At 45.2% G+C, this 17,148-nt stretch overlaps 1 protein-coding gene across 2 annotated transcripts in view; it reads left to right on the top strand.

Moving 5' to 3' along the window:
* Positions 1 to 11,872, top strand: part of FGD1 (FYVE, RhoGEF and PH domain containing 1) — a 275,027-nt gene extending 263,155 nt beyond the window's left edge. For both annotated transcript variants that reach the window (XM_089669145.1, XM_089669146.1), the window contains exons 14-18: positions 4,387 to 4,488; positions 5,851 to 5,976; positions 6,597 to 6,755; positions 9,721 to 9,864; positions 11,147 to 11,872. In XM_089669145.1, the coding sequence (XP_089525271.1) occupies positions 4,387 to 4,488; positions 5,851 to 5,976; positions 6,597 to 6,755; positions 9,721 to 9,864; positions 11,147 to 11,413 (798 nt within the window). In that variant the 3' untranslated portion in view covers positions 11,414 to 11,872. The remainder of the gene's footprint in view (positions 1 to 4,386; positions 4,489 to 5,850; positions 5,977 to 6,596; positions 6,756 to 9,720; positions 9,865 to 11,146) is intronic.
* Positions 11,873 to 17,148: the final 5,276 nt, after the last annotated feature.

Raw genomic sequence — 17,148 nt, 5'->3', positions numbered from 1 at the left:
AAGGAAGGTGCGTATTTTGGCGATGTTCCGGAGGTGGAGCCTGCATGTGTTTGTAAGTGATTTGACATGAGGTTGGAAGGAGAGGTTAGAGTCCAGAATGACTCCAAGGACTTTGGCTTGCGGGGCGGGATTGATGGTGATGATGTTAGTAGTGATGGATAGGATGGGGGGGGGGGCGCGGGCAGGAGGGAAGACGAGAAGCTCGGTTTTGGAGAGGTTAAGCTTGCGGAAATGGAGCAACATCCAGTCAGAGATGTCGTTTAGGAGGTGAGTGATTCGGGCGGAGAATGTGGGGGTGAGGTGGGGGGTGGAGAGGTAAATTTGAGTGTCATCAGCGTAGAGGTGGTAGTTGAAGCCGTGGGAGTGTATGAGTTTGCCAAGGGAGGAGGTGTAGATGGAGAAGAGAAGGGGTCCAAGGACAGAGCCCTGGGGGACCCCAACAGAGAGGGGGAGGGAAGGGGAGGTGGCACCATTGTAGGAAACGCTGAAGGAGCGTCGGGATAGGTAAGAGGAGAACCAGGAGAGAGCGGTGTCTCTGATGCCAAAGGAGAGTAGTTTATTAAGGAGGAGGGGGTGGTCAACTGTGTCGAAGGCCGCGGAGAGGTCCAGGAGGAGGAGGACAGAGTAGTCGCCTTTGGCTTTGGCGGTTAGTAGGTCGTTGGTGATTTTGAGGAGGGCGGTTTCGGTGGAGTGTAGGGGACGGAAGCCGGACTGTAGTGGATCAAGGAGGTTGTTGTCAGTTAGGTGGGCGCTTAGGCGGTCGTAGACTAAGCGCTCCAGGAGTTTGGAAGTGAGTGGCAGCAGGGAGATGGGTCTGAGGTTGTTTGGGTCAGAGGGGTCCAGGGAGGGCTTTTTGAGTATGGGGGTGATGTGCGCATGCTTTAGGGGGGAGGGGAATACGCCAGTAGAGAGGGAGAGATTTAAGATGTGGGTGAGGGAGCAGATGAGGGAAGAGGGGGGTGACTGGAGGAGTCGAGAGGGGATAGGGTTCAGGGGGCAGGTAGTGAGGCGGGCTTCTGAGAAGACCCTGGTGACTTCCTCAGTGGTAGCGGGGCTGAAGGAGTGCAGAGCTGGGGGGGTTACGGTAAGCGGGGACTTGGGTGTGGAGGGGGGCAGTGCGGTTGCGAGGTCAGAGGAGGGAAGAGATGAGGGGGAGATGGGGGGGGGCTAGGTGGGGAGGTAGATTGCGAGTTGACTATGTCCTGACGGATTGCATCAATCTTGTTGTGGAAATGAGTGGCAATTTCGTGGGCGGTGAGTGAGGTACTGAGTGGAGGAGGGGGGGGGAGAGTAGGGAGTTGAAGGTGGAGAAGAGTCGGCGAGGGCAGGAGGAGAGGGTGTTGATCAGGTTTACGAAGTAAGCCTGCTTGGCGGCGTGGAGGGAGGAGGTGTAAGTGAGGAAGGCAGATTTGTAGAGGGAGAATGAACGGGGGGACCTGGTTTTGCACCATAGTCTCTCTAGCGCGCGACTGCGGCGTTTGAGGCATTTAGTGTGGTCGTTCTGCCATGGTTGGAGCGGTCTGGGTTTGATGTAGCATGTGGTTAGGGGTGCCAGAGAGTCTAGGGTAGCTGATAGTGAGTCGTTGTACGTGTTAGTGGCTAGGTCAGGACATGACAGTGGAAGGATGCTGTCGTGTAGGCGGTCGGCAGCTGAGTGGAGGGGGGCCAGGTTCAGGTTGCGGAGGTTGCGGCTGGTGATGGTTTGGCGCTCTGGGGGGGGGGAGTTAGGGGAAGGGGAGATGGAGAACGTGAGGAGGTGGTGGTCGGAGAGAAGGAAGGGGGTGTTAGAGAACTGGTTGAGGGTACAGAGGTGGGAGAAGACGAGGTCCAGGGTGTTCCCAATGATGTGGGTGGAGGATTGAGTGTGCTCTGTGAGCGCGAAGGAGCGCGTAGTAAGCAATGACATCATTGCTTACTACGTGTGAAATCTGTGAATGATCACAGAGGTCACATGGTACAAGGCTATTCACAACAGCCTTGTACCATGTGACAAGCTGTGACCAATCACAGCTCACTCAATACTTCTCAATGACTGCAAGAATGCAGACAGAGAGAAAGAGAAATGACTGCTTTTATATCCTATATGGTGACACTGTACTGCTAGGGTGACAGTATGTAAAAAAAATAAAAAAATAAAAAATAATAATATAAAAAAAATAAAATAAAAATGTAAAAAAAAAATGTTTAAAAATTATAATTTTTGCTTATAAACTAATTTGGATTTTTTTTTTTTACTAAAAAAATAACGGAATAAATTTTGGCCAAGATTTATGATGAAATATTATTTATTTGCAAAATTTTATTAAAAAAAACAAACAGTTTTTTCAAAACTTTTGGACTTTTTCATTTACATAGCAAAAAAAATAAAAATCCCAGCGGTGAATAAATACCACCAAAATAAAGCTTTATCTGTCTCAAAAAAATGGTAAAAAATTCATATAGGTACAGTATTGCATGACCGCGCAATTGTCATTCAAAGTGTGATAGCGCTGAAAGCTGAAAATTGCCCTGGACAGGAAGGGGGTAAAAGTGTCCAGACTGGAAGTGGTTAAGGCCTCTTGCATACTCTTGCAGCTTGGAAAAGCTCAGTACAGTGTTTTTTTGTAGTGAGGTAAAATGTAGCCTATTATTTACAATGTGCCTTGGCACACAGGCACGTAAATAAGTGCTGCGTATTCCTCATGAAAAAAAAATTAGGAAAATCTAAATTTTTGGTCAGTAATTTACGCCGCCTGTGCGCAAATACACATAAATACGTGCATATGAGTGTAAGTATTAATCAATTTTCACTAAGAATATATTGTGTGCACAAATGCACGTATGCGTGCAAATATACGTATAAATACGCACAGATACGTGGAAAACATGTGCCTGAAATTACATTTTAAAAACATCAGTACCGTGTGCAAGATATCTAATAGGGAGTGTGGGAACTCGCTTCAAATGGTAGAGCTTGGTTAAACGCACACAGCAACTCGCTTATTTTTCAGGGCCTTTTTAGCCCACTTTTATTTAAATGAAAGTTCAAAACATCAGAAGTTTCCCACACAGGGGTATCTATCATCCACATAAACAAAATTCAGCCTCCTGGCTCTCTCAGATATACACAATCTTCCACTGGCCTTCCTCTTCAGGCTTACGTCTGTCTCCTGCAGACTCTTTCAAAAACATGGCTCTCGCACACAGCTGGCCACTAGCACACAGCTACTCCCAAGCAGCTCCTTGCCGCTTTTGGCTTCCACCTCTCCTTGGTGGAGCCCTCCTGACTCCTGTCTTCCAGGTGGAGCCCTCCTGACTCCTATCTGCCGGGGTGGAGCCCTCCTGACTCCTATCTGCCGGGGTGGAGCCCTCCTGACTCCTATCTGCCGGGGTGGAGCCCTCCTGACTCCTATCTGCCGGGGTGGAGCCCTCCTGACACCTATCTGCCGGGGTGGAGCCCTCCTGACTCCTATCTGCCGGGGTGGAGCCCTCCTGACTCCTATCTGCCGGGGTGGAGCCCTCCTGACACCTATCTGCCGGGGTGGAGCCCTCCTGACTCCTATCTGCCGGGGTGGAGCCCTCCTGACACCTATCTGCCGGGGTGGAGCCCTCCTGACTCCTATCTGCCGGGGTGGAGCCCTCCTGACTCCTATCTGCCAGGGTGGAGCCCTCCTGACTCCTATCTGCCGGGGTGGAGCCATCCTGACTCCTATCTGCCGGGGTGGAGCCCTCCTGACTCCTATCTGCCGGGGTGGAGCCCTCCTGACTCCTATCTGCCGGGGTGGAGCCCTCCTGACTCCTATCTGCTGGGTTGGAGCCCTCCTGACTCCTATCTGCCGGGGTGGAGCCCAGAACCCTGGTCCTGACTGGTCCTGATGAAAAGGCCTGCACACACCTGTGCAATCAGTATCCTGGCCATTTCCAAAACCTGGTCCCAGGATTGGAGAATTCATCCTTCCCAGATCTCTTTGAAATCTCCAGGCTCCAGATCCCAAAACAGACCTTACAAACAAAGGAGGAAAGTGAAAAGCCAGTGTCCTCCGTATCAAACACTTACCCTGGACCCCCTCAACCTGCCTTGTTGAGAATCCTGGGTGACAGATCGTCACACTGTCACAGGAGGTATTATACTTCATTTACCTAAGATGCAATATAACATGGTATAAATATGAAGGGGGCTATACATTCAGAATAAGCAGTATTCCACATATTCTATAATATGCTGTATTTCTACTGATGAGTAACATTATGTACAAGCATAGAAGGTAATACAAGCTGCTTGTATAAGAAAAAAGCACCCAGTTTTTATTCTTCTCTCACTGATGTGAATGAACTTTGCATTGCATTGTCATTCTATGTTTTGCATATCATTGTTGCCCATTGTCATTGTGTATCCTTTAATTGTAGGCAATCGAAGCCACCATGAGTCGTCATGAGCAGACAGTAGAGCAGTTCAAACTGCTTAATTCCTCTCATCGAGAAGATGAAGAAACTCCCCCCAATTCACCGGTAAGAAATGGCTTGAATTCCTAGGAAGGAGGCTGACAATTCAGCGGCATTTAGGAAGATGTTACACAACAATTCCACACAACTCTGCAATTTGAGGTTCCATGAATCATGAAGGAGATACATGTCCCAGTGTGGGACGGGCCCAGGGATCTTCTGATAATCTAGTCCTGTGTTCACATAAAACAATGGGTATCACAGGCCGATGTCCCAGGACATCACAGGATCCTGTTTTTAAGGCATAGTGTCATGAGTGCCTCACTCTGCCCTGAAAACATTGGTCTGTGATACCTGTTGCTATATGTGAATAAAAGACAAGAGTACCCCTATACCAAGGTGTGCAAGATTCCTATTATCCTGTGGTTGCATGGTGGCACCGTCCACCAATTCACTAGAGCATCCTACACAAACCGTGGGCGAGCTTGTAAGAAGTGCGAAGGATACAATGAAACTCCCCAATGTGGGACCTGTAACCAGGTGGCAGAGATTCCCTCTTCATCTTACATGTTTCTGACATCTTGTGCTGGGACACAAAGGTGCAGACAACAGAGCCCAGAATTTACTCAGACTAAAATGGGTCATACACTGTAAGATTGTTCTTGTTCAGCCCCACAGAAGAATCGATTATTTGCCACATCCACATTAAACAGAATGCCTGGAGAAATCTGTCCTGCTGGCTATTGTTTTCTGACAACATGCACCCGAACAGTGGCTGCATCCATTTGAAATACCCGAACAGTGGAATACCCGAACCATGGCTGCATCTGACTGAATGTGGCTGCTGTTTGTCTGACAATTTTCCATCCAGCTCTGTCAATTTTTAAGGTTGAAAGATGTTGAATGGGAGGGTGCCAACAAAGTCATTCACAGCTGTATGGCCAGCTTAAGACTTTCAAGCAGCGGATCATAGATTTGGATCATAGATTTGAATCATAGATTTGAGGACATACAGTATCTCCCAGAAGTGAGTCCACCCCTCACATTATTGTAAATATTTGATTCTCTCTTTTCATGTGACAACACTGAAGAAATGACACTTTGCTACAATGTGACGTAGTGAGTGTACAGCTTGTATAACATGTAAATTTGCTGTCCCCTCAAAATAACTCAACACACAGCCATTAATGTCTAAACCGCTGGCAAGAAAAGTGAGTCCTGGGATTCGAACCAATGACCCTAGTACTGCCAGGCGGAAGTGCTAACCATTTAGCCACTGTGCTGCCCGTGTTATACAAGCTGTACACTCACTACGCCACATAGTAGCAAAGTAGTGTACTCACTTCTGTGAGATACTGTAAATATGATTTCACGATCCTTTCAGCTCGCCTACCAGTTGTTTTCATATACCGCATATTCTTTATACAGAACACAGACCTGGGTAAGCGAGCACCAACTCCAATCAGGGAGAAGGAGGTAACCATGTGCATGAAATGCCAAGAAGCTTTTAACTCTATAACCAAAAGGAGGCACCACTGCAAAGCCTGTGGCCATGTGAGTATATCTTATTTACCTTGTATCCGCCACCATCTCCCCTTTCTGTGTGGTCTCCAGTTATTCAGACTTTTTTCCTTTACCCCATGCTGCATTACTGTCCACTTATATTGTCCTCTCTGTATCTTATTCATTTTCTTCTTCTTATTATTATTATTATTATTACTGTTGTTGATTATTCTTCCATATTTATAACTGCATTTGCTGTTTATTTCTCTTAGATTCATGTTTTTCTCCATGTTGGATTGTTCTTTTCATATTCCCACTGATTCCCTTGTTCTTCTTTTTCTCTGCTATGTTCTCCTATCAGTCTTTGTGTCCATTCAGTTCTATTGTTCTTTCTGTTTTCCCTTCTGAATGCCAATTGCCCTCTCAACCCAGTAATGCTTTCTTTTATAATCAATTATCTTTAGTGCTGATCCCTTCACTCCTTCCCAGTGTTGTATGTATTCGCATCAGACTTTCAATTCTAGAACTGTGTCAGTGGCTCAATGCCAGAGACAGCCAGGCAACTAGCAGTTGGCAGCCTTGTATTAATCATAGCACGTTTCCTTTCATTTCCATTTTCTGTGTCTGCATCTCAGCCAAAATTCATCACCCTCCTTGTTCTTGTATTGCAGGTGGTTTGTGGAAAATGTTCAGAATTTCGTGCTCGGCTGGTCTATGACAACAACCGAACAAACCGCGTGTGTATAGATTGTTACACTGCCCTACACGGTTCTGTGCTCAGCCCCGCTTACATCACTCACACACCTCAACGAAGGAAATCCATCTTAGAGGTATTACTTGAATATATATACTTTTTATATGTGCTCAGTGTGACTTCATCAAGAGCTGTTACAGAGTAGCTGTGCATCGGTGGACTCAAAGGAAATGTACAGTTGCAAGAAAAAGTATGTGAACCCCTTGGGATTACATGGAGTTTTGCATGAATTGGGCATAAAATGTGCTCTGAACGGCATCTAAGTCACAACAATAGAAGAACACAGTGTGCTGAACCTAATACTACACAAATATTAGATGTTGCCATGGTTTAATTGCACATAACATGTAAACATTCACAGTGCAGGGAGGAAAAAGTATGTGAAGCCCTAGCTTAATGACTTCTCCCAGAGATAATTGGAGCCAGGAGTGAGCCAACTTTGACTCCAATCAGTGTGATGATATTGGATGTGTTGCTGACAGCTGTCCTGCCCTTAAAAAACACACACCTGTTTTGGGTTTACTGGTTTCAAGAAGCACTGTCTGATGTGAACCATGCCTCGCAGAAAAGAGCTATCAGAAGACCTACGATCAAGAATTGCTGACTTGCATGAAGCTGGAAAGGGTTACAAAAGTATCTCCAAAAGCCTTGATGTTCATGTGTCCACGGTAAGACAGACTGTCTACAAATGGAGAAAGTTTAGCACTGTTGCTACTCTCCCTAGGCGTGGTCGTCCTGTAAAAATGACTGCAAGAGCACAGCGCAGAATGCTGCATGAGGTAAAGAAGAATCCCAGAGTGTCAGCTAAAGACCTACAGAAATCTCTGGCACATGCTAACATTTTTGTTGACACATCTACAATAAGGAAAACATTAAACAAGAATGGAGTACATGGGAGGACACCACGGAGGAAGCCATTGCTGTCCAAAAAGAATATTGCAGCACGTTTGAAGTTTGCAAAAGAGCACCTGGATGTTCCACAGCACTACTGGCAAAATATACTGTGGACAGATGAAACCAAGATTGAGTTGTTTGGGAAGAACACACAACACTATGTGTGGAGAAAAAAAGGCACAGCACACCAACATCAAAACCTCATCCCCACTGTAAAACATGGCGGAGGGAGCATCATGGTTTGGGGCTGCTTTGCTGCCTCAGGGCCTGGATGGATTGTTGTCATTGATGGGAAAATGAATTCCAGAGTTTATCAAGACATTTTGCAGGAAAACGTACGACCATCTGTCCGCCAACTGAAGCTCTGCAGAGGATGGGTGATGCAACAGGACAATGACCCAAAGCATACAAGTAATTCAACAAACCAATGGCTGCAACAGCACAGAATACGCCTTCTGGAGTGGCCCAGTCAGAGTCCTGACCTCAACCCGATTGAAATGCTGTGGCATGACCTTAAGAGAGCGATTCACACCAGACATCCCAAGAATATTGCTACACTGAAACAGTTTTGTGAAGAGGAGTGGTCCAAAATGACTCCAGATCGTTGTGCAGGTCTGATCTGCAACTACAGGAAACGTTTGGTTGAGGTTATTGCTGCCAAAGGAGGGTCAACCAGTTATTAAGTCCAAAGGTTCACATACTTTTTCCTCCCTGCACTGCGAATGTTTACATGTTATGTGCAATTAAACCATGGCAACATCTAATGTTTGTGTAGTATTATGTTCAGCAGACAGTGTTCTTCTATTGTTGTGACTTAGATGACGTTCAGAGCACATTTTATGCCCAATTCATGCAAAACTCCACGTAATCCCAAGGGGTTCACATACTTTTTCTTGCAACTGTACAATTCATGTCTCTGTGTCATATCAAAAGTCTAGATCCAACTATTATCATACATGAGGGACGGTGGGTCTCCAGGGTTTTGCAGTGCATGAGATGAAGTGAAACCGTCAGGGTCGCTATATGGGGAATATGAGACAGCTTCTTGATGACCTTTGACACTCACAGGGACGGACTGACCATTCGAGCACTAGGGCACTGCCCGAGGGCCCGGGGTCAGTAGGGGGCCCCATGAGATGCCCTTGGTACCTTTCATTGGCTTTTTCACAGGCATTTTTGGGTGTGGGCAAGGACACAGGGGCCCCATGATCCCCTATTGCCCGGGGGCCCCATGAGTTGTCAGTCCGCCCCTGGACACTCATTTATTGAGGGCCTGACACTGGCAGGGAGCAGAGCTATGATTGGGACCCAGCAGGCCCCACTTAATATAGGCTGACTGCATACTTTGCAGCTGTGCCTATATTGTTGATGTTCTATTCACTGGTCAAGCCTGGGCAGTAGCTTCTCATAGGGATCTATAGGTGATCTTCCATAGAAGAGAAGCTACTGCGCTGGCATAACCAACGCACCGAAGAGCCGCAAACTCAAATCTTTACAAACCTTGGAGACCAGAGGCACAATTGCGATGTAAGTACGTATCTTGGATGGAAGGGCAAAAAGGATGCATGAACTTTGTGTATTTATCCATTACACAAAAAGGATGTGTTGGTATGTTATGCAGCAGTTATAAATATATGGATATAAAAAGTGCTGCTTGGAACTCTTCTTTAAAGTGTATCTCTAGACAAAACCTTTATTTTTAGTTTTGAATAGAGTAGGGAAGGGTTAGACCATCTGTCAAGTTTTTATTGCTATTGCAGAGATTCATGACCATTGTTACAGAAGAGGAAATCATAGAGCTATCCCCAGAACAAGAGGGGCAGGGAAAATCTCACCTTTTCTATATAATCAGCCAATTCTGCTCATTTTGGTAGAGTTTCTCTATCTTCTTGTTGTGTCTCTGGGACAGGAAGAGAAGGAAAATTTCCCCAATTATACACAGACAGCAAAAAATGAATTGGTGTTGTTTTTAACCCTTCCTTACTCCGTCCCTTTTCAGCAATCTCACAGCACTGGCCAGCATTAGCCAGGAGCCTGGTGGCTAGCACATATGTGGATCAAGAGTGACTAGTTGAGAAAGATGTGTTTGTGTTTTTCATTAGCTTTTGGAATCAATGTAAATTCCATTTATTTTTGCTTCTTTACAGAAACAAGCGTCGGTAGTAGCAGAGCACAGTATATTGTGCAGTTACATGCATTACATGGAAAAGGGAGCGAAGAGCTGGCACAAAGGCTGGTTTGTCATCCCTCAGAATGAGCCCTTGGTGCTGTACATCTATGGAGCTCCACAGGTATATTTATCAGATCACAAGAGTCAGAATTATCCAAAATGCACCTTCAAAATCATGTCATTCCACCCAAAAGTGATATGATAGTTATAGTTGGAACCTAGTGGCTGAGTCATCTCTTGATTTCTCAGCAAGATTTCTCAGCTCTTATCCACCTGGAATTTCCAAGTGTTCCTACCTTTGTGAAATGGTCAAGGTTAAAGCTAATCTTTGCTTTTAATGTCCCTTTACATAGTTCATTTAGGCCAACTGGCCCAGTCTATTTACTGCACTAACCTGCACTTGCTGGGTGCCATGTATTAACTGTATGTAGCCTCAGGGTCAGGGGAATTATTATTATTATTATGCAGGACTTATATACCGCCGACAGTTTGCTCAGCGCTTTACATTATGGAGGGAGACAGTACAGTAACAACACAGTTCAATACAAGAGGGATTAGAGGGCCCTGATCCTTGGAGCTTACAATCTAGGAGGGAGGGGATAGTGGTACAAGAGGTAATTAGCTGTGGGGGATGGAGTGGTAGGAAGAGTAGAGGATTGCAGTATTAGCTGGGTTCGGGGTAGGCTTCCCTGAAGAGATGGGTTTTCAGAGTGCGCCTAAAGGTGAGCAGAGTAGGCGATAGCCTGATAGATTGGGGTAGGGAGTTCCAGAGGATGGGTGAAGCCCTTGAGAAATCCAGACTAAAGAAGTCTTAAACATAAGTTAGTTTATTTGTTTCATTTGTACCTATAAGGTCCCCTTTACACTGGGTGGACACTGCTTGCAATCCGCTTGCTCAGCAGTGGATCTGTCTGCTGATACTCACTGAGCAGGTGGATGACAGGTCCGTGTCCACTTAGGCAGAGAGGAGACAGACACAGCCCACTCTCCCCTATGGGTGGTCGGATGTAAATGGACTGCCTGTCCATTTATACCCGACTGCCATCTGACCTGATGTGCTATCGGATTGAATGTAGGCACGTTTCCAAATCCATTTAAACTACAGATACTAAGTGCCCATGTGCACAAGCCCTTAGCCACAAACAAATATAAGAAAAGAAGCCTTATAACATTGTTTGTAGCAACCAATCACGTTTTAACATTCATTTTCTTTTCTGAATTATAATAGTGACGTTTACAATCTATTTATTATAGGCATCTAATTATTGTAGGATTAACATTTTCAGTTTCCTCCAGTTTTTGTAAGGAGATGCTTTCATTGGGAAGGACTAGTAGAGAAGATCCAGCTGTGGAGCTGGTTCTTGTATATGAATCCAGCTACTCATTATTTATTTCTGTCCCAGGATGTGAAGGCTCAGAGGAGTATCCCTTTAATCGGATTTGAGGTCACCCCAACAGAACAGTGTGAACGCTCCGATCGCAAACACGTCTTCAAGATCAGCCAAAGCCAGCTCAGCTTCTACTTCAGCCCCGAAACTGAACAACTTCAACGTCGATGGGTAAAAGTACTGTCCCGAGCTGGACGAGGGGAGGATTACAATGCCAAACACTTGCTCCTGGAGACTGAGGAAGAAAATGAAGGTACTGGAGAGACTCTAGGGGACACTTGAGGAGCAATCCACTACACCTCCCTTTTGGAGACACCTAAGAAGGACATTAGACAAACCCATTCATCTTCAATAGGGGACTTATGTATGTGTGAGGCTGGACTTGCCTATCATGGCTTCACATGGGGAGGGCTGGACTCACCCATAGCACTTCCATCTTCAACAAAAGACCTGTAAGAATTATGAAAAGAATGGACATGCTAACTCAGAGGACGTCTGATGAACTACACTAAGCATTCTCCTCTGTGGCAGCTCAATGGGATGGGGCTGGACTGACCCATCATCACTTACATAGGGAGGAGTTGGATGGCTGGCTTGACCCATTACCACCTCCTTCCCTGGTCAACTGATGCTTCCACACTCCTGAACTCATTCTTTACACAAACCCATCACTGGCACTTTCTCTTTTTTTTTAATATGTTATGTATTATAATTATTTTAATAATATTTAGCAACACTTTTTTTAAGTTGTTCTTTTTGCTCGTTTTGGAAGCCTGAGTTCCTTTTTAAGAATTTTACCATCATTCCAAACTCCATGCTTACATATCTCAAAGTAGCCTGGTAGCATGCGAGGTCCTGCCTTAAGAGAGTGACAGAAATGTGGACAGGGTGCCAAAAATCAATTGATTTCCAGCTTTGGGAATTAATCTAAAGTGCCATAATACATGTTATAAGCTGAATACCACTGAGGTGTAATGTGCCACCTGTGTTCTTCCAAATCTGCTTGCGATTTCGCATTGTGTACAAGTATCCTGCCAACTACGCCAAAAATAAAAAGTCAAAGGCATTATAAAGTAGAACCAATGGCCAGACGTGGACGTGTCCACACTCAGTATTCTACTAAACTAGAACCAATGGCCAGACGTGGACGTGTCCCCACTCAGTATTCCACTAAAGTAGAACCAATGGCCAGACGTGGACGTGTTCCCACTCAGTATTCCACTAAAGTAGAACCAATGGCCAGATGTGGACGTGTCCCCACTCAGTATTCCACTAAAGTAGAACCAATGGCCAGACGTGGACGTGTCCCCACTCAGTATTCCACTAAAGTAGAACCAATGGCCAGACGTGGAGGTGTCCCCACTCAGTATTCCGCTAAAGTAGAACCAATGGCCAGACGTGGAGGTGTCCCCACTCAGTATTCCACTAAAGTAGAACCAATGGCCAGACGTGGAGGTGTCCCCACTCAGTATTCCACTAAAGTAGAACCAATGGCCAGACGTGGACGTGTCCTCACTCAGTATTCCACTAAAGTAGAACCAATGGCCAGACGTGGAGGTGTCCTCACTCAGTATTCCACTAAAGTAGAACCAATGGCCAGACGTGGATGTGTCCCCACCCAGTATTCCACTAAAGTAGAACCAATGGCCAGACGTGGACGTGTCCCCACTCAATATTCCACTACGATATAGTAAGTGGCCATATTCCTCCGATAAAGCATGGTAATACAGAGCTACTGTAGCAATGACAAATCAGTTCTTTGTGACATTCATGAAGGCAATTGCATTCCTTGGTGATCAGAGGGTACAACATTTCATACACATAAGAACCTAAGTGCATTAAAGTGTATCTATCGTCAAAACTTTTTTAAAGTAGGGATATTCTTGAACTCCTGTCAGATTTTCATCGTCTGTTTCCCTTTTGCAGATTTTCCCTAGTAAATGTCGACCCCGAGAACAGGAAGTGAGGGGGAAATCTCTTTAATGGAGACCAGGATATCAGCAAAACCTGACAGGAATTCTAACCCTCCCTTATCCTAAACTAAAAAAAAAAAAGTTTTGGGTATATATACACTTTATTAGAAATCTAAGGTGTTCTATGACCAAGTATATCATAAAGTATAATGAAAGCTTATTATACAGTCGGGTATTGACTTTCTCTTCAGATTGTTTCTATGTAGCTAATGGATACATTGCTGGAAATTATATTGTTATATGTACAGGGAGAGCTGCAAAGCTGACAACAGTTTTTTTTTGTTTCTTTATCACAAGAGAAGCCATTTTTAGTGAAGAAAATTGTGGCAGGAAAAACCAATCCATATGTCATCACTGACCTGAATTGCTGCTGGACCTCTCAGGGTAGAATTATGGGAGCTAACAATGCTGACTTGTTTTTAAAGGGTGCGTGAAGTGGTCGGATTTTGATGGCACTAGAACCCTAGAACCAACCTTTCTAAAAAAAAAAAAAAAAAAGCCAATTTAATGTCTTCCGGACTTCTGGAGGGCTGCACTATAGCCAGTGGGAGTAAACAATGCCTCAGGTTTGTTGGTCAGCGGGAATAAAATATTATATAGTGCCTTTGGTCAGTAGGAGGAGGAATAGTGCCCCATCATTGGTATCAGTGGGAGGAATAGTGCCCCATCATTGGTATCAGTGGGAGGAATAGTGCCCCATCATTGGTATCAGTGGGAGGAATAGTGCCTCATCATTGGTATCAGTGGGAGGAATAGTGCCTCATCATTGGTATCAGTGGGAGGAATAGTGCCCCATCATTGGTATCAGTGGGAGGAATAGTGCCCCATCATTGGTATCAGTGGGAGGAATAGTGCCCCATCATTGGTATCAGTGGGAGGAATAGTGCCCCATCATTGGTATCAGTGGGAGGAATAGTGCCACATCACTGGTATCAGTGGGAGGAATAGTGCCCCATTATTGGTATCAGTGGGGGGAATAGTGACCCATCATTGGTGTCAGTGGGAAGAATAGTGCTCCATCATTGGTATCAGTGGGAGGAATAGTGCCCCATCATTGGTGTGATTGGGAGGAATCGTGTCTCATCATTGGTATCAGTTCGAGGAATAGTGCCCCATCATTGGTGTCAGTGGGAGGAATAGCCCCCCATCATTGGTATCAGTGGGAGGAATAGTGCCCCATCATTGGTATCAGTGGGAGGAACAGTACCCATCATTGGTATCAGTGGGAGGAATAGTGCCCCATCATTGGTGTCAGTGGGAGGAATAGCCCCCCATCGTTGGTATCAGTGGGAGGAATAGTGCCCCATCATTGGTATCAGTGGGAGGAATAGTGCCCCATCATTGGTATCAGTGGGAGGAACAGTGCCCATCATTGGTATCAGTGGGAGGAATAGTGCCCATCATTGGTATCAGTGGGAGGAATAGTGTCCCATTATTGGTGTCAGTGGGAGGAATAGTGCCCCATCATTGGTATCAGTGGGAGGAATAGTGCCCCATCATTGGTATCAGTGGGAGGAATAGTGTCCCATCATTGGTGTCAGTGGGAGGAATAGTGCCCCATCACTGGTATCAGTGGGAGGAATAGTACCCCATCATTGGTATCAGTGGGAGGAATAGTGCCCCATCATTGGTGTCAGTGGGAGGAATAGTGACCCATCGTTGGTGTCAGTGGGAGGAATAGTGCCCCATCGTTCGTGTCAGTGGGAGGAATAGTGCCCCATCATTGGTATCAGTGGGAGGAATAGTGCCCCATCATTGGTATCAGTGGGAGGAATAGTGCCCCATCATTGGTATCAGTGGGAGGAATAGTGCCCCATCATTGGTATCAGTGGGAGGAATAGTGCCCCATCATTGGTATCAGTGGAGGAATAGTGCCCCATCATTGGTGTCAGTGGGAGGAATAGTGCCCCATCATTGGTATCAGTGGGAGGAATAGTGCCCCATCATTGGTATCAGTGGGAGGAATAGTGTCCCATCATTGGTATCAGTGGGAGGAATAGTGCCCCATCATTGGTATCAGTGGGAGGAATAGTGCCCCATCATTGGTATCAAGGAAGGAAAGAGAGCGTGTATGGACTGGGAGTAGTGACCTAAAGGTGCGGCTGTGCTCTGGTCCCAGTTAGGACTTGTTCACACAAGGGCATACCTAAGCATACACTTGTACAAAGGGAGATGTTTGCCCGCACCGGATGCACATGTATTCCATAAATTAACCTGCAGACAGTCCAATTCATGTAATGGAGACGCACCGACTGCACAGGCACAGCCTTTCATCCCAGTGTGACATCCACGTGGGTCCAGGTTGGTGTCCCTGAAAACAGACAGTGGGAATTCAGGGATGTGCACCCACACAGATATCAAACCGGGAGCAGTGGCTGCGTCCATGTACCTGCTGTGTCCCAATTGACATGAATGGGACTGCCTGAACGCAGATTCATGGACCACCTGTGCACAGCCCTTCACACTGGTGTATGCCTAGGTACGCCCTGTGTAAATGAGGCGTAAGGACACTTTCACAGTGATGCCACTTTACTGCACCGCAGGTGCAATGCAGCGCACACACAGTTTTTGTGCAGGTTAGCTGCGCTTTGCCATAGACTTCTAATATAGACTTTCTGAAAGCGCACCAAAACTGTATGACACAATAGAAGTCTATGGCAAAGCGCAGCTAACACGTAAGAAAATCACATACACTGCACTGCGCCCATGCTGCAGGAAAATTGCACCACATCATTGTGAATTGCCTTAAGACTTGTCTATTAGTCTACGTTCGCACCTAATGCAGGTCATAGACGGGTCGAAAACCGGCCATTTTTAAAACAGAAAAAAAACCCGAAAAATTGGTCGTTCAATAGGCCGACGTTACCACCAACGGTAAAAAAAACGGCCGATTTTCGTCCCGACTACAGCCGGCATTTAATTACTTCTGTCCCTGCAGAGAGCTCCGCTATTATATTTGACATGAAAACGTATTGCGGTTGCAACAATGTATCTATTTGTATCCATTTCGGATACAGATGTTTTTATTCGGATACAAATAGATACATTGTTGCAACCGCAAGACTTTTCATGTCAAATATAATAGCGGACTGGAATTCTTCTTCTTTTTCTTCTTCTTCATCTTCTTCTTCTTTTCTTCTTCATCTTCTTTTTCTTCTTCATCTTCTTTTTCTTCATCTTCTTTTTCTTCTTCTTCTTCATCTTCTTTTTCGTCTTCTTCTTTTTCTTCTTCTTCATCTTCTTTTTCTTCTTCTTTTTCTTCATCTTCTTTTTCTTCTTCTTCATCTTCTTTTTCTTCATCTTCTTTTTCTCCTTTTTCTTCTACTTCTTTTTCTTCATCTTCTTTTTCTTCATCTTCTTTTTCTCCTTCTTTTCTTCATCTTCTTTTTCTTCATCTTCTTTTTCATCATCTTCTTTTTCGTCTACTTCATCTTCTTTTTCGTCTACTTCTTTTCTTCTTTATCTTCTTTTTCTTCTTCATCTTCTTTTTCTTCTTCTTTTTCGTCTACTTCTTTTCTTCTTCTTCATCTTCTTTTCTTCTTCTTTTTCTTCTTCTTGCAGGTCACGGCTCATGCGCAGATTTTTTATCGGTAAAAAGATCGGCTGATTTGCCCTTCATTGCCGGGAAAATCGTCCGATTGGCAAAATCAGCCGATTTTTTTTTTCAACTTCACCTATAAAAAAAATGTGCCAAAATCCCGAAAAACGGCCGACCAATTAACCCATTAATGGTGCGAAAATCGGCCGATTTTTTTTTTTTGGCCGAAACGTCTATGGCCTTCATAAGTGTTTTCCACTGCATTTTGCAGAAACGCACTACAGTCCGTATAACATGATTTCCTATGGGACAGGTTGACATCTCCGCATTTTCATCCGCTGCATTTTTTTGGAAAGGGTCCGGGACTTTTTTTAAACGCGAAACATTGCGTTTTTGCTTCTATAGAGTTCAATGGAGACGCTGCAGAAAAGCATGTAGTGTGTTTTTGTGATGCATTTTTGACACGTGTTTGATGCGTTTTATTCTGCCCTCCAGCAAGTTGAAAA

The sequence above is a fragment of the Staurois parvus genome, unplaced genomic scaffold (assembly GCF_062004578.1).
Source record: "Staurois parvus isolate SC_StPar_1 unplaced genomic scaffold, SC_StPar_1.0 ptg000068l, whole genome shotgun sequence".
Classification (NCBI taxonomy): Eukaryota; Metazoa; Chordata; class Amphibia; order Anura; family Ranidae; genus Staurois; species Staurois parvus.
The sequence above is the reverse complement of the archived record's forward strand: the minus strand, read 5'-3'. Positions and strand labels throughout refer to the sequence as shown.